The 11,943-nt window shown below is 42.4% G+C and overlaps 2 protein-coding genes across 3 annotated transcripts; both read right to left on the bottom strand.

Annotated features, from left to right (window-relative positions):
- Positions 1 to 190: 190 nt before the first annotated feature.
- c1qtnf2 (C1q and TNF related 2) lies at positions 191 to 2,891 on the bottom strand. Its single transcript, XM_071916979.2, has 3 exons — positions 2,794 to 2,891; positions 2,109 to 2,366; positions 191 to 1,465 (listed from the first exon to the last, which is right to left on the bottom strand). Exons 1-3 carry the CDS (start codon positions 2,819 to 2,821, stop codon positions 825 to 827), a joined length of 927 nt encoding a protein of 308 aa, XP_071773080.1. The 5' UTR covers positions 2,822 to 2,891; the 3' UTR covers positions 191 to 824.
- Positions 2,892 to 4,244: 1,353 nt separating this feature from the next.
- slu7 (SLU7 homolog, splicing factor) lies at positions 4,245 to 11,099 on the bottom strand. 2 transcript variants are annotated; one of them, XM_078289113.1, is made up of 15 exons: positions 10,968 to 11,099; positions 10,514 to 10,676; positions 10,086 to 10,239; positions 9,906 to 9,986; positions 9,578 to 9,742; positions 9,057 to 9,125; positions 8,799 to 8,930; positions 8,458 to 8,555; positions 8,297 to 8,364; positions 6,621 to 6,760; positions 6,313 to 6,474; positions 6,087 to 6,191; positions 5,901 to 5,978; positions 5,636 to 5,767; positions 4,245 to 4,834 (listed from the first exon to the last, which is right to left on the bottom strand). In XM_078289113.1, exons 2-15 carry the CDS (start codon positions 10,666 to 10,668, stop codon positions 4,655 to 4,657), a joined length of 1,719 nt encoding a protein of 572 aa, XP_078145239.1. In that variant the 5' UTR covers positions 10,669 to 10,676; positions 10,968 to 11,099; the 3' UTR covers positions 4,245 to 4,654. The 2 variants fall into 2 exon arrangements, with proteins under 2 accessions (XP_078145239.1, XP_071773069.1); XM_071916968.2 differs by having other exon boundaries at positions 10,514 to 10,689.
- Between the last annotated feature and the right edge of the window lie 844 nt (positions 11,100 to 11,943).

An 11,943-nucleotide genomic window follows, 5' to 3' on the forward strand; every position in this document is an offset into this window, starting at 1 on the left:
CCTATTCCTCATTTCTCTGGACCCCACTTTAGGAACCACTGCTCTAATACAGCACCAACTAGAAGAACCGGCTGGCCACCATGGGTAAAGCCTAATGTAAAATTCATTACTGTATATTGAACCAATGCGCGTAAAGATATAAATTATCTAAACAAAAAAAAACATTTGATATATTCACCAATAGGGCCATTTCTTAATTTTATTACATTTAGAACACCACAAAGTATGCAAACACATTATCCTCTTTTTTCTCAGGAATATGTAATATGGCAAAATAAACATCAGACCGTTATTTTCATTTCAGTTAAATTTTGTGTTTTTGCAGTTTAAAAAAGTAGTTCATATCACAGAGGGTGGCTGTGCGCCACCTGGTAGAAAGGGTGAAACATCTGTGGCAACCTGCAGTTCCTGAGGTGTATGAATCAAAAAGAACAAAAGGAGTGAGAAGAATTCAGTTGCTCTTGGGGAAGTATTTAACAAATCTGCGATATAAAAAAAAATATCTGCTGCATTGGCCTTTGTCAAACTTACAGCAACACCAAGGCTATGCAGCCCAAATGCATTGGTTTTTTACAGCTTTGTCAAATTGTTCCCCAAGAGCAGCCGAATTCTTTTCATTCCTTGTGTGCCACCTGGTGTCAGAACTTGTTACACACTGCCAATTATATGAGACTGGTTGAAGCCTATTTGTTGTTGAGCAAAGCTATACACAATATGGGCTACATTTCAAATATCAATAATATTCATAACTGGTTCGTGTATTGTATGCAATAAAGTAATTTTTGGATTCAGAAACAAAACAGATATAACTCTGGATTAAGGTATTAACTGTCAGCTTCAGCATTAGCTTTTCTGTCAGCCTCATTGAGATAGTCCTGGTCAGCGTAGATGAGGAAGCCAGTGAAGGTGCTGTCTGTCCAGAAGGGGTCAAAGAAAAGCCCGTTCTGCTCCGAGTAGAAGATCTGCAGCCACACCTGGTCCGAGAGCTGCAGGTGGAGAACGGTGGAACCGGACGCCACGTCGTGGTTCCCCGTGTTCGCATCAAACGTCTTGATCTTGTACTGCCCGTTGTGGACCAGCCCGATGGCCAGGTGCTTGTTGGCCAGTGTAATATCGTAGGTGAAGTAATAGACCCCCGGGATGGCGCAGACAAACTTTCCACTGCTGGCGTTGTAGTGGTTCCCCTCGTTCAGCAGGATGCGGCTGAAGCGGATGGGCAGGCGCTCTTTGGGGTAACTCTGGGTCATGGCCACAGAGAAGGCTGAGCGGGCCGCCTTGCCGCAGTTACAGCCTCCCGGAGCTCCTTCCTCACCCCTGTCACCCGCCTCTCCCTTCTGTCCCCCTTTTCCAGCCACCCCCGGAGGCCCGCGCAACCCCTTCAGACCCCGGGGTCCGGCCTTGCCAATCACCCCCTCGCGGCCTTTCACACCTGGCTTCCCTATGTTCCCGAGCCTCCCAGGTTCACCTGACAACAGTGACAAAAAGATGACAGAATGACATTATACAATATACCATGATAAAACTTATATAACCTTGCATAATAGCTCCTCAAAATAAAATAATGAGTAAAATCTGCCTTTGTGCTTTACTTTTGCACTGGTAGGCAGGGGTGGACTTAGTGATTTGGGGGCCCTAGGTAAAGGTAACAATGGGGCCCCATGAATCCCAACCTTTTCCCTTTTTAATCCATCCTTTCTATACATTACCTTCAAGTTGGGCTGAGCAAAGCATGCAAGCAAGGGCACTTTTTATTTGTCCACCCCACATGGGCAGCTTTGCTCATTATTTTTTTAAACTTTTCTCTTAGCTACTGATCAGTGGCAAGGAAAATGAGCTTAAAGTCAAGTGGCAAAATCACGCTAGAAGTGGAATAACCCACTAGCCTGACTGAGTAGGGGGGGTGACCATGACTCAAGATTGAATTAATGTATTGTAAAAAAAGAGGGGTGTTTTTCAGTGAGTACATTTCTTTTAAATTGATTAAAAATAAGTTTACATTATAGTTCTATTCTTGACTTTTGTGGGACCCTCCGGCTGCTGGCAATGGAGTAAACCAAGTGAACGTGCATAAACAAGACAACAGTACAAGAGGTACAGTAGATTCTTACCGCTGTTTCCCTGCTCTCCCTTCTCTCCATCCTTCCCATCCAGGCCGTCCTTGCCCGGGGCTCCCATGGGCCCCATGGCTCCCGGTGACCCAGGGGCTCCAGGGTTTCCAGCGGGCCCCTGTGGACCTGGCAGACTGCAGACCAGCTGGGAGGAGTGGACAGTGATGTTGCGACCTTTCTTCAATGAGGAATATGTCGACTGGGAGAAGACGGCTGACAGCAAACAGAACATCAGGCATATCTGGAGCATGATGGTCACTGTGGAGTCAAGAGGAAGCGAGGGAAACTTGTAATTGTTTACACAGCTTTGGGTTTGGCTTTTGCAGGCCAGTCACAGTCAAGATGATTCAAATGTCTGTTAACAAAATACATTTAAAAAATCTGCCAAAGTGAATGAGATTTAAAGTGAGTGTGGTGAGGAAGTACATGCATATTGTCTAGCCCACACAAATATGAGATGAAAAAATGTAATTGCATATACAGTATGTGTATATAAACTATAAATAAACAATTGAGTTGTCATCTAAATGTCATGGTTAGTTTCACACTATGAGTCCATGCTTAATGAGAAAGAGGATACTTTAAATTATGCATGGATTAAATTAAGGCAAAGAATGCAGCCTACAGCATGTTCTTGTAAAGAGTAAACATACCGGATATGAAAAAGAGCAAACAAAGAACTCACCAGCTGAGAAATTATGAGCCATGGGCATTTTTCAGCACTATCCAACTCCTTTTTCTACCCGAGAGCACACCAACTTTCCTACATGATTCTCCAATATTCGGATGAGATAGCATTCTTCAGGAGAGGCATTGCAAAGAAATCTGCAGCCCAGTGCAGCACAGGGTCCATAACATCCGCCCTGTTTAAGCAAGCACACTCTGCCAGCAGATACTTTCACAATGATGTAATTACATTCAGCTCAGTGCAACAGCATTGCACAGCTGACGCAGTGACACAACATTCCTTCACAAGCTCAACATAATATGGGAAAATAGACTATTATGTAATATTATGGACTATTCATGAGATAAAAGGCAAAAAGTGAAACCATATATAGCTTTTGGAGTCATAATTCATCATGATAATAGTGCCAACTTTTCTTAAGTTGCCAGAATTGCTTTGAGTTGATAAGTCCCAGCAATTTGTCAAGTTACAACTGCAAAATAAACCTCACAGCGAGATGGCCTGCAGATATTGAGCTGAGCAGGGTAAAACTCCACTATGAAGATCACCAGATGTGTTTCTGCTTAGCACTGTGATGCAGTGCCAAGAAATGAGAGACCAATAAAAGTCCCAGCTGCCGGGTAAGGCACTGCCTCGAATTTAACAATCTACTGCATTCACCCTGAACTAGAACCATTTGAATAGCCTGTAAAATACATAAGGAGATAATGTTTTGTGGGGGTTTCTATGAGACACAACTGGCAACAAAATAGGAGCAGGTACAGTGGGTGGCTGTGCTGCACTAATAAAAGCCAAGGAGGGTTGCTCTGTGAAACATATTGCTAAAAAAAAGTTACAAGCAATCAATTCATGACTGATTTGTATATTGATTTGAGTTTAGTTTGGCTATTTTCACGTAAAGCACCTCATGGATCAACAAAGTAACTCACTCACACTCACTCACTTACAGTTAGGCCATCTGCCCCTAGTGGCCATTAGGAGGCATGGCACACAGCATGCCGAGAATCACTGTTTGGTCTGCAATACTGCTGAACTGTGCAGGGTGCTTTATATCTGACAGCGTGTCTTCATTCCAAGAACAAAATTTAATGGAGAAAGCATTGAAATTGAATGTTTGTCTGTGATAAAAATGATTCAATGTTAAAAGCCAACGTTCTCCAAAACCCTGCATGAGAGTCCTGATTGAAAGGGAGTAGATCCAGTCTTTTCAACAATGACAAGCACAGAACATATTGATTCACAGCACCGAAGATCATTGTCTCCTCTTGCAGGTCATGACAGGTGAAAGGCTGTTGCAAATATTAAGATAGAAAACTACTTTTCCATTTCTTCTGAGATTTAAACTTTTAATTTCATACAATAGGCTTAGAAAGCCATCCTTATAACCAAGTGAAAGGACTAGCAATTTTTGATCTAAAACTTTTTTTAAACACCCCACACAAAAAACACAAACATATCTTTAGCTATGAAATGCATTTATTCCACCAAAATATGTAACAGGAATTAAAGACTCAGAGGTGTCCCGGAGATTGTGTATGACAAAAAATATTTAAAACGGACATCAAAGAAATTTTTTTTCCAAATTATTTTTGTGGAACCAATTAAGTAAAAATAAAAACGCATAATAAAAAACTACCATCCTAAGGCAACAAAAACTGAAATGATCACCACACTGTACACAGTATTGATGGTGTTCGTAGTCGCAGGACAGGCTCCCACTGTAAGTTTATTAGAGCAAAGCTGTGTTTACTGATGCAAGTCAGTTACTGATGCAGTCTGAACCATTTCCAGTTAAGCAAATGCTCTGCTAGAGGCCTTGGGGAAAGTGGAGGGAAGTGGAGAGGGCTGAGGAGAGAGGTCACTGTCCCAGGAAGGAGGCCATGGGGTCGTCTGGCCGGCAGCGCTTCATGCGGAAGGCCTCCATCTCGGCCTCGGAGGGCTCCTTCACTTCCTGCAGGCTGTTGTAGGGCCTCTTCCTCTCATCCACCTGCATTATCGCCTCTATGTGCTTCAGCCGCTTGTCCTCTGCATCAAGGGCCTAGAAGGAAGAGACAGGGTGGAGGGTGAGACATGCAAAATAGCTAAGCCAAAGATACGTATAGATGGCCGACTGACTGTTTGCCATGTAAGACACACACACACACACACACACACACACACACACACACACACACACACACAGATAAAAATTTTATTTATGTCCACATAAATACAAGCATATAAAGGACATAAACACTATTAATGCAGTCAGATATTGAGTCAGTCAGTTACATAAGTGCCTAATTGTCAACCACATTGTTGCATACACACAGGATGAAAACAGTGGCAGGTCAAAGGATAACAGACAGGATCCACTTCATGGGTATAAAAAGCAGCGCCTCCTCCATATTGAGCGGCTACCAATGATAGCAGATACTGAACAATACCTCGCTAACTGCTTGGCCCTTCTCTTAGGGAGACCGGCCATCTGAAGGCCCCTCACAACTAGCTTGTGAACATGACCCAGGCTGCCAAATATGAAAACTAAAAGTTTGCACTTGTAGCCTAGCTGTGAAATGGTCTGCTCCAGCTGTTGATATTTCAGCATCTTAGTTAGAAAGGCTTCCTCTAGGCTGTAGTCAAAAGTACATCCAACCTCTAGAACGAACACCTCTCTAAGATTTTCATTGACAACAACAACATCGGGGGTGTTAGCTGTAATATTAGAGAACACTTCTGAATCCTCACTACACAGACTGAACATGCTCGGCTTCACAGTAGAATGCTTATAAAGCATTATAGAAGACCTGAAAATAGATGTGATATCTTTTCACACACACACACACACACAAACACTTACCTTCTGCAGCTTCTCCTTCTTTTTCTCTTCATCCTCCGAGTCACTGCTGTCAGAGTCATGCTTCTTCTTGTTCTTCTTGTTCTTCTTGCTCTTCTTTTTCTTTTTCTTCTCTTTCATCTTTTCTTGATGCATCTGATGATTAATACATGACAGAGAGAAACACACAATGAGATCCACATTTACCATCACTGACAATAAAAACTGTTAAAATATATGTTCATTATCACTAACTGAAGTGGTTTTAAATCTCTCGAACGTCACTTACCTCCAGCAGAGTCTTTGGCTGTTCTTCCTCCTGTGGCTCCTCTAGTCCATCGTCAAATGGAACACAAGCTGAGCTGCTCTATAGATTCAATTGGAAAAGAGAACAAACAAAAAAAGTTGGTTACAAAACCTGATATGCCATGTGTAACGAACAGAACCTTTGAACATTGTAAGTAAATCTACTTACTGCTGTTTTAATTCCAGCCTCTCCTGTGCAGTAACTCAGTTTGACCATGGAGTGACAACACTTGAATCCCCAGCAGCCGTCCCTCCAGTACGACCCCCAGATACACTGCACACAGGAGAATTAATCAGAATGAAGAATTAATGAATGAACAAAGATTATTCACATATTATGGACTCCCCGCAAAACATACACTGCTCTCATTTTAGAGCCGTTCTGCTGTCCTTACAGTGTGGTTGTTGATGAGCACGTCCTCCTCATACTTGGAGCGGGCCACCGCCTTGTCAAGTCCTTTCAGCACAGCACCGTGGCGAGAGTACTCCACATAGTCCTCCGTCTGGGCCAACAGCAGCTCCCGCGGAGGCGCATCCAGATGCTCCTCGCCTCCGTACTGTTCGACACACACAAAAGCGTAAACAGAGTGTCAATGATGCCATCCGCCAGTATGAATACAACTGATCAGCCTGCTGCAGCTTTGAAAAAACAAACAGTGGAAATTGTCAGAACTGCGTAGAGCGGCAGAAGTCGGCTGCGTACCCTCTCTAGGATGGTCTCCTTCTGTTTTTCTTTGAAGTCCTCCTTCTTGACCTTGAAGGACTGGTGCAGCAGCTCCAGCTTGGTGGGGTCGGCCTGCAGGTGCACCTCAGAGCCCTTCTCATAGGCCTCCCAGGCAAACACTGACATACAGAACATGATGCATTGACAGTGATTACAGGGGAGAATACAGTTGTATGCTGCATGCCTATCAGCTGTCTGACCGGAATTTGTATGGTGCTATTGAAGGTGTAATGGCACAGAATGTACCGTCTATAGCACCCATTACAAAACAAACTGAATAATCCCTCTTTGGGTGCATCATCTCTGTATACACCAGCTAGTTTCAGCCAAACAATCTGAGTGGTCAAAGACGTGTTTCAACTGTACAGATAATTCCCATAAAAGCATGGTTGCCATTTGCCTTACTCACACAGCAGCAGCCATATTTGATTTACGTCATACAATGTTGAAGACTGCAAAGCAGAAGTAAACAATGGCAAATTGAAGTGGTCTTTGGACAAAAAAAAAATACACACCAAAATTATCCTTTGATATTACTGAGAGATGAGCAGAGCTGGATGCCACATTACCCAAGAAGGTCCAAATCAAAGGTTACAGCAACTGGAACATTCATGACGTGGGTTAGGGTTAGAGACTGGACTCTCCATAATGTTAGCTGAAGTTAGCAGCCAGCTAATTTATGTTGTTAACGTTATATATCTCTCCAAAACAATCACGTTTAATTCTTATAAACGGGAGGCATTTATAGTCTTGACCTTTAGTATTAGTAATATCACAACAATAGGTGTCATATCCTTAGTGGTGCTTCTTTGATAGTGAAGTTGTTTATTTTAGCTGTCTGCTAGCTAACACTAGGTGACTTTAGCCAGCTAAATCTCATACCGTTAAAAGCAGTTATAGGTTACAACTTATATAATTAGACATAGTTGGTTTGGAGGTAAATATAACTTTAACAACATAAAGAAGCTGACTGCTCACATGAACTAATGTAACCGATAGCTGAACCAGTGATGTGAGCAGGTCTTGCCTTCGGTATCATGTTCCCTTCAATCCAGTTTCTGCCGCCTTTCATTTGGGTAATTGGCCTCCAGGTCTGCTCATCGCTCAACAATGTCAAAGGATAATGCTGTTGTACATTTTAAATTTTTTGCCCAAAGACTGGTTTAGTTTCCCTGTTCACATCTGCTTCACTGTCTTCTGTGTAGCGTTTCCCTCTCCGAGGTGAGGCCAATCAAATTTGGCAGCCATATGAATAAGACGCTTGCCAAATCTAACCAAGGAGCTAGTTAGCAAGGTGTCTTCTTTTCTACATTTTTATGTATGTATACACTACTTTGAATAAAACCTTTCAGACACTGCACATGCATTGGCAACTGTTATATGAATGTCATAATATCCTTGAGGACATTCTTTACTGTGATCATAGGTACTTTGGTGCTACCAGCAGTACTTTATGCATGACCGACCTACCCAGAGTCACAGCAAAGAATGCCCTCTCAGGTATTATTGCAACAGTAAAACACCAACTACAGACACAAAAATGTCCTATGACTCTGACTGTAGAATATCAGGTAAAAATGAATTCCAAAACTGGAGAGACAAGCATGCAAAGCTGTGGAGGAACAAGAGGGCTGGAAAATATGTCAGTGACTTACACTGCGTCTGAGCCATGGTGATCGTGTCCCCACTGTAGCGCACAAAGTTGTCTCCAGCGTACCCCACTCTGTCGAATGAAACAGTTGGACAAATGTTTTTCCATGAAAGACAATGAGAAATCTGAGCCATCAGAAAAAAAAAAAAAAGAACAGTAACTTACTCATCAGGGTTCATGCCAGTGTTAGAGTACGGGTTCTCCCTCATAGCTCGAGTCTTGGGGTCATAGTAGGCAGAATTTGGATCCAGATTCCTCAGGTACTATGAGAGACAGACATGAGAAGTCGACTTTCAGATTATTGGACACCTCCACATTAAACAGTTCCTCTTATCTCAGCTTATTAAACGGCAGCTTTAATGCAGCGGACATTATAGGTAATCAAACATACTCTGTACCATATACAGTATTCTAGTTGAGTGCCAGTACAATTGGCACTACGGTTAGAAAAACTGTAAAATACCAGGACAATATAAGCAATAGGCCTAGACAGCCATGCCTCTTACCTTAGCAATGTCTTCTCTGATACGCAGATTCCTGACTGTGATTCGTCTCTTGGAGTCAAAGTTCTGACCGGGCATGTCGATGTCATCGGCATATTTATCTTCATCCTCATCCTCACTGTTGTGTTCCCGCTCCTGTAGAGAAAGAAAACATGGGGTGATGGGGAACATCCAAAAAAAGCTACTCTACTACTCTAGCGATTCTACTAAGACTAATCAAAACTTTGTTGAAACGAAGTTCAGGCATTAGTGAGCACTTACAGCTTGGTCCATGAGTTTTCCTGAGGCCAACTCATCCTGAAGCCTCTGGGCCTTCAGCGTCCTTTTGGCCTGACAGAGACAAACAGCGATACAAAATCAGAGTCATGTAGTAAATCAGAAGCCATCTAACCCAAATAAAATGCAATGTTTTGACCGTGAGGGTGCGATTACACCTACAGTTCGTTTTCTTTGGTCAAAACCCTTTACTTTGCTGCAGTTTTGTATTTGTTTTGTTTGGGTTCATGCTGTCCAATTACAAGCAAACCAGGGCTTGTCAATACAAGTCATTTGTCATAACATTAGTCTCCTTATATGTATAAAAATCTGCATTTCAGGGTTGCCCTTCAATTGGTTTGGATTAGGTTCTCACTCCTACAGAATCACACCGCAGTTTGCTTGGAAAAAGACAGAGACTCACATTCTCAGGCGGTCTCAGTGTGTTTTTTTGGTGCCACCCGGGTTCAAATCGCATTGTTCTCACCTGCCCAAACGCACCATGAATTTACCACTTAATTGCTTACCAGGTCTACTTTGGCGTACTCCTCCACGATACGCTGGTGATCTTCAGGGTCATACCCGTTCCAGCGATCCCGCTTCCCATCATAGTCCAACGCAAGCTGGACCTGTGAATGCTCATCTGGAGCCATGCCTGAGCCTGTGAACTTTGCCCCCACTTTTCTGGGCCGCTGAAAGAGAGAAAAGTGAAGGTCAGAGGTGAATATTCATCAGTAACAGATACAGTAACATTAAGGACATTATTTAACATACAAGGTTATATTTGTGTGGAAGTTAATCTCTGGATCTCTGCTGGAAGATGAAAGATTGCTGTAATTGTTTGATCTGTTATACCTCCAAGCAGTCTTTCTTCTTGTGTGTCATGGCACCACAGTTTTCACAAGCGCCCTTCCGGAATTTAGTGCTGAGCGGTTTCTGTTTAGAGACAAAAATTAAGCTGTAGACTTTCAAGTTCATTGATTATGTTTCTATAATTAATTGAGTAGTTGGTTGTGTGTCTGTTGGCAAGCTCACATCTTGCACCCCTCTCTTGTACCACTCTCCAATGGACGAGAACTGCTCTTGGCTTTCTTCCTGTGGCCTCTGATGCTTTAGGGTGGGCCTTTTGGACGGGTCGATATACCATGGCACTGATGAAATATACTGCGGGATGTGAGGGTTAATGTCCCTGGAAAAGACAGCAAGAAGAATAAGTGATCAGTAATGTTACAGCAGTAGCTTCATTGAAAACATAAGGTTAAATAGCGATGTCACATTCTGAATCACAGGTCTTTGTCTGTTGGTTAGAAGTGGGATTGTCCAGCTATGGCCAAATTGTTAAATCATTAGGATAATTTCTCCTTCAGATAGGCTAGTTAGAGCACCCACACTCAGTCCAAAGCTAGCCCCCTCCGGCCAGCCCTGGTCTGTCCTTTACACAGGCTACCGGGGCCCACACTTACTTTCCCTCCTCGTCCACCTCAGCTGGAGCGTTTCCCAGTTTTCTTTGCTCCTCCAGCTCCTTCTTCTTCCTCCAGTCCTCCCTGGTCATCTTCTTGGGCTCATCCAGGCCCACTATCCCCTCGGAGACAGCCGGCGTCGTCCCTTCCTCCGTCATGGCTGAATCTAGGAGTTCACTCTTTTATTTACAACCGTAACATAAAGTTATCAATACAGCGGAATAACACAGTTAAGTGTTCTTACAGAAAACAATCTCTATCCAGAATCATTGCCTATGTTTTCGCTACTTTTCCTGCTCATGTTCACCAAGCAGTGCGTCTTCATCATGTCAGAAGTTATTTTAGCCGTTAAGTTAAAAGACAGGGGGTAACGTTAGCTATTTTCCACCAGTGTACGTGGTAGAAATATCACAACATGAGCTAATATGCAACTCTTATCAATTATTGTTTTGGTTACCTTGTCAAGATCCAAAAATTAAAACGCTGGTTGTTAGTTCCTTCGTAAAATCAGCAGTTTTCTCCTTAGCTGGCTATGTTTTAGCTTTGTTTTGAGAACGACACGATCGTCGCCATTTTACATTACCTACCAACTACGTCACGTCGTTTCTTTCTCTGTGGTGTTCAAATGTTGCTTTTGGAAAGTGCGACATCTAGTGGACACGTCTGCCTGCTTTGACCTGGAAAATATAACACCTCCTTGGGAAAAGCACTTTCGCCTCGATCTACTTCTTCAGTATCAGTATCTATTTTCTTATTAATTATTCTTTAATACCGCTGAACTGTAAATGACGTTCATTTCCTTCACACCGACTCAGTAAATGGGCGCAAGAGTGGGATCGGGACGCGCCTATTGCAAAACTTTACTTATAATATCATACATAAAACAGTACAGTACAGTTCGATGTAAGAATATCATAATAAATGTTTCATACCGTGAGGGCAGGAGTTATAACTCTGTATGAGAAGAACCAGTTGACATTATCATCACAAACACAAAACTTAAAAACAATGTAAAAGACTAGAAGATTGATAAATACAAAACTAGGCAACATAAGGTACATTTATCTGCCCATAGAAGGATTAGGCACGGTAACTTACACGTAAGCAAAATTGTAGTTCCTAATGTTTAGGAATACAGTAGCTTAGAGATTCACTCCATATTTGTGGAAAGTGGTTGCTTGCTACATAGGACAGATGCATTCATCAATACTCTTTTCACAGAAATTGTATAGGCTAATATATTAAAAAGGTACACAAAAACTTGACAATTTTCTCCAAAAAATCCTCAAAATCTGTCTGCAAAGGCAGCACATTCATCTGGCATTCTGTGACTTTTTTGAATGTTGTGTTTGTATGTTTCCTTCATTAATATTCAAACCACAACTGTGGTAATTGCAGTTATATAACAAAGTGTTTAACTATTTTATCTAACT

The sequence above is a fragment of the Centroberyx gerrardi genome, chromosome 16 (assembly GCF_048128805.1).
Source record: "Centroberyx gerrardi isolate f3 chromosome 16, fCenGer3.hap1.cur.20231027, whole genome shotgun sequence".
In the NCBI taxonomy this organism is placed as follows: Eukaryota; Metazoa; Chordata; class Actinopteri; order Beryciformes; family Berycidae; genus Centroberyx; species Centroberyx gerrardi.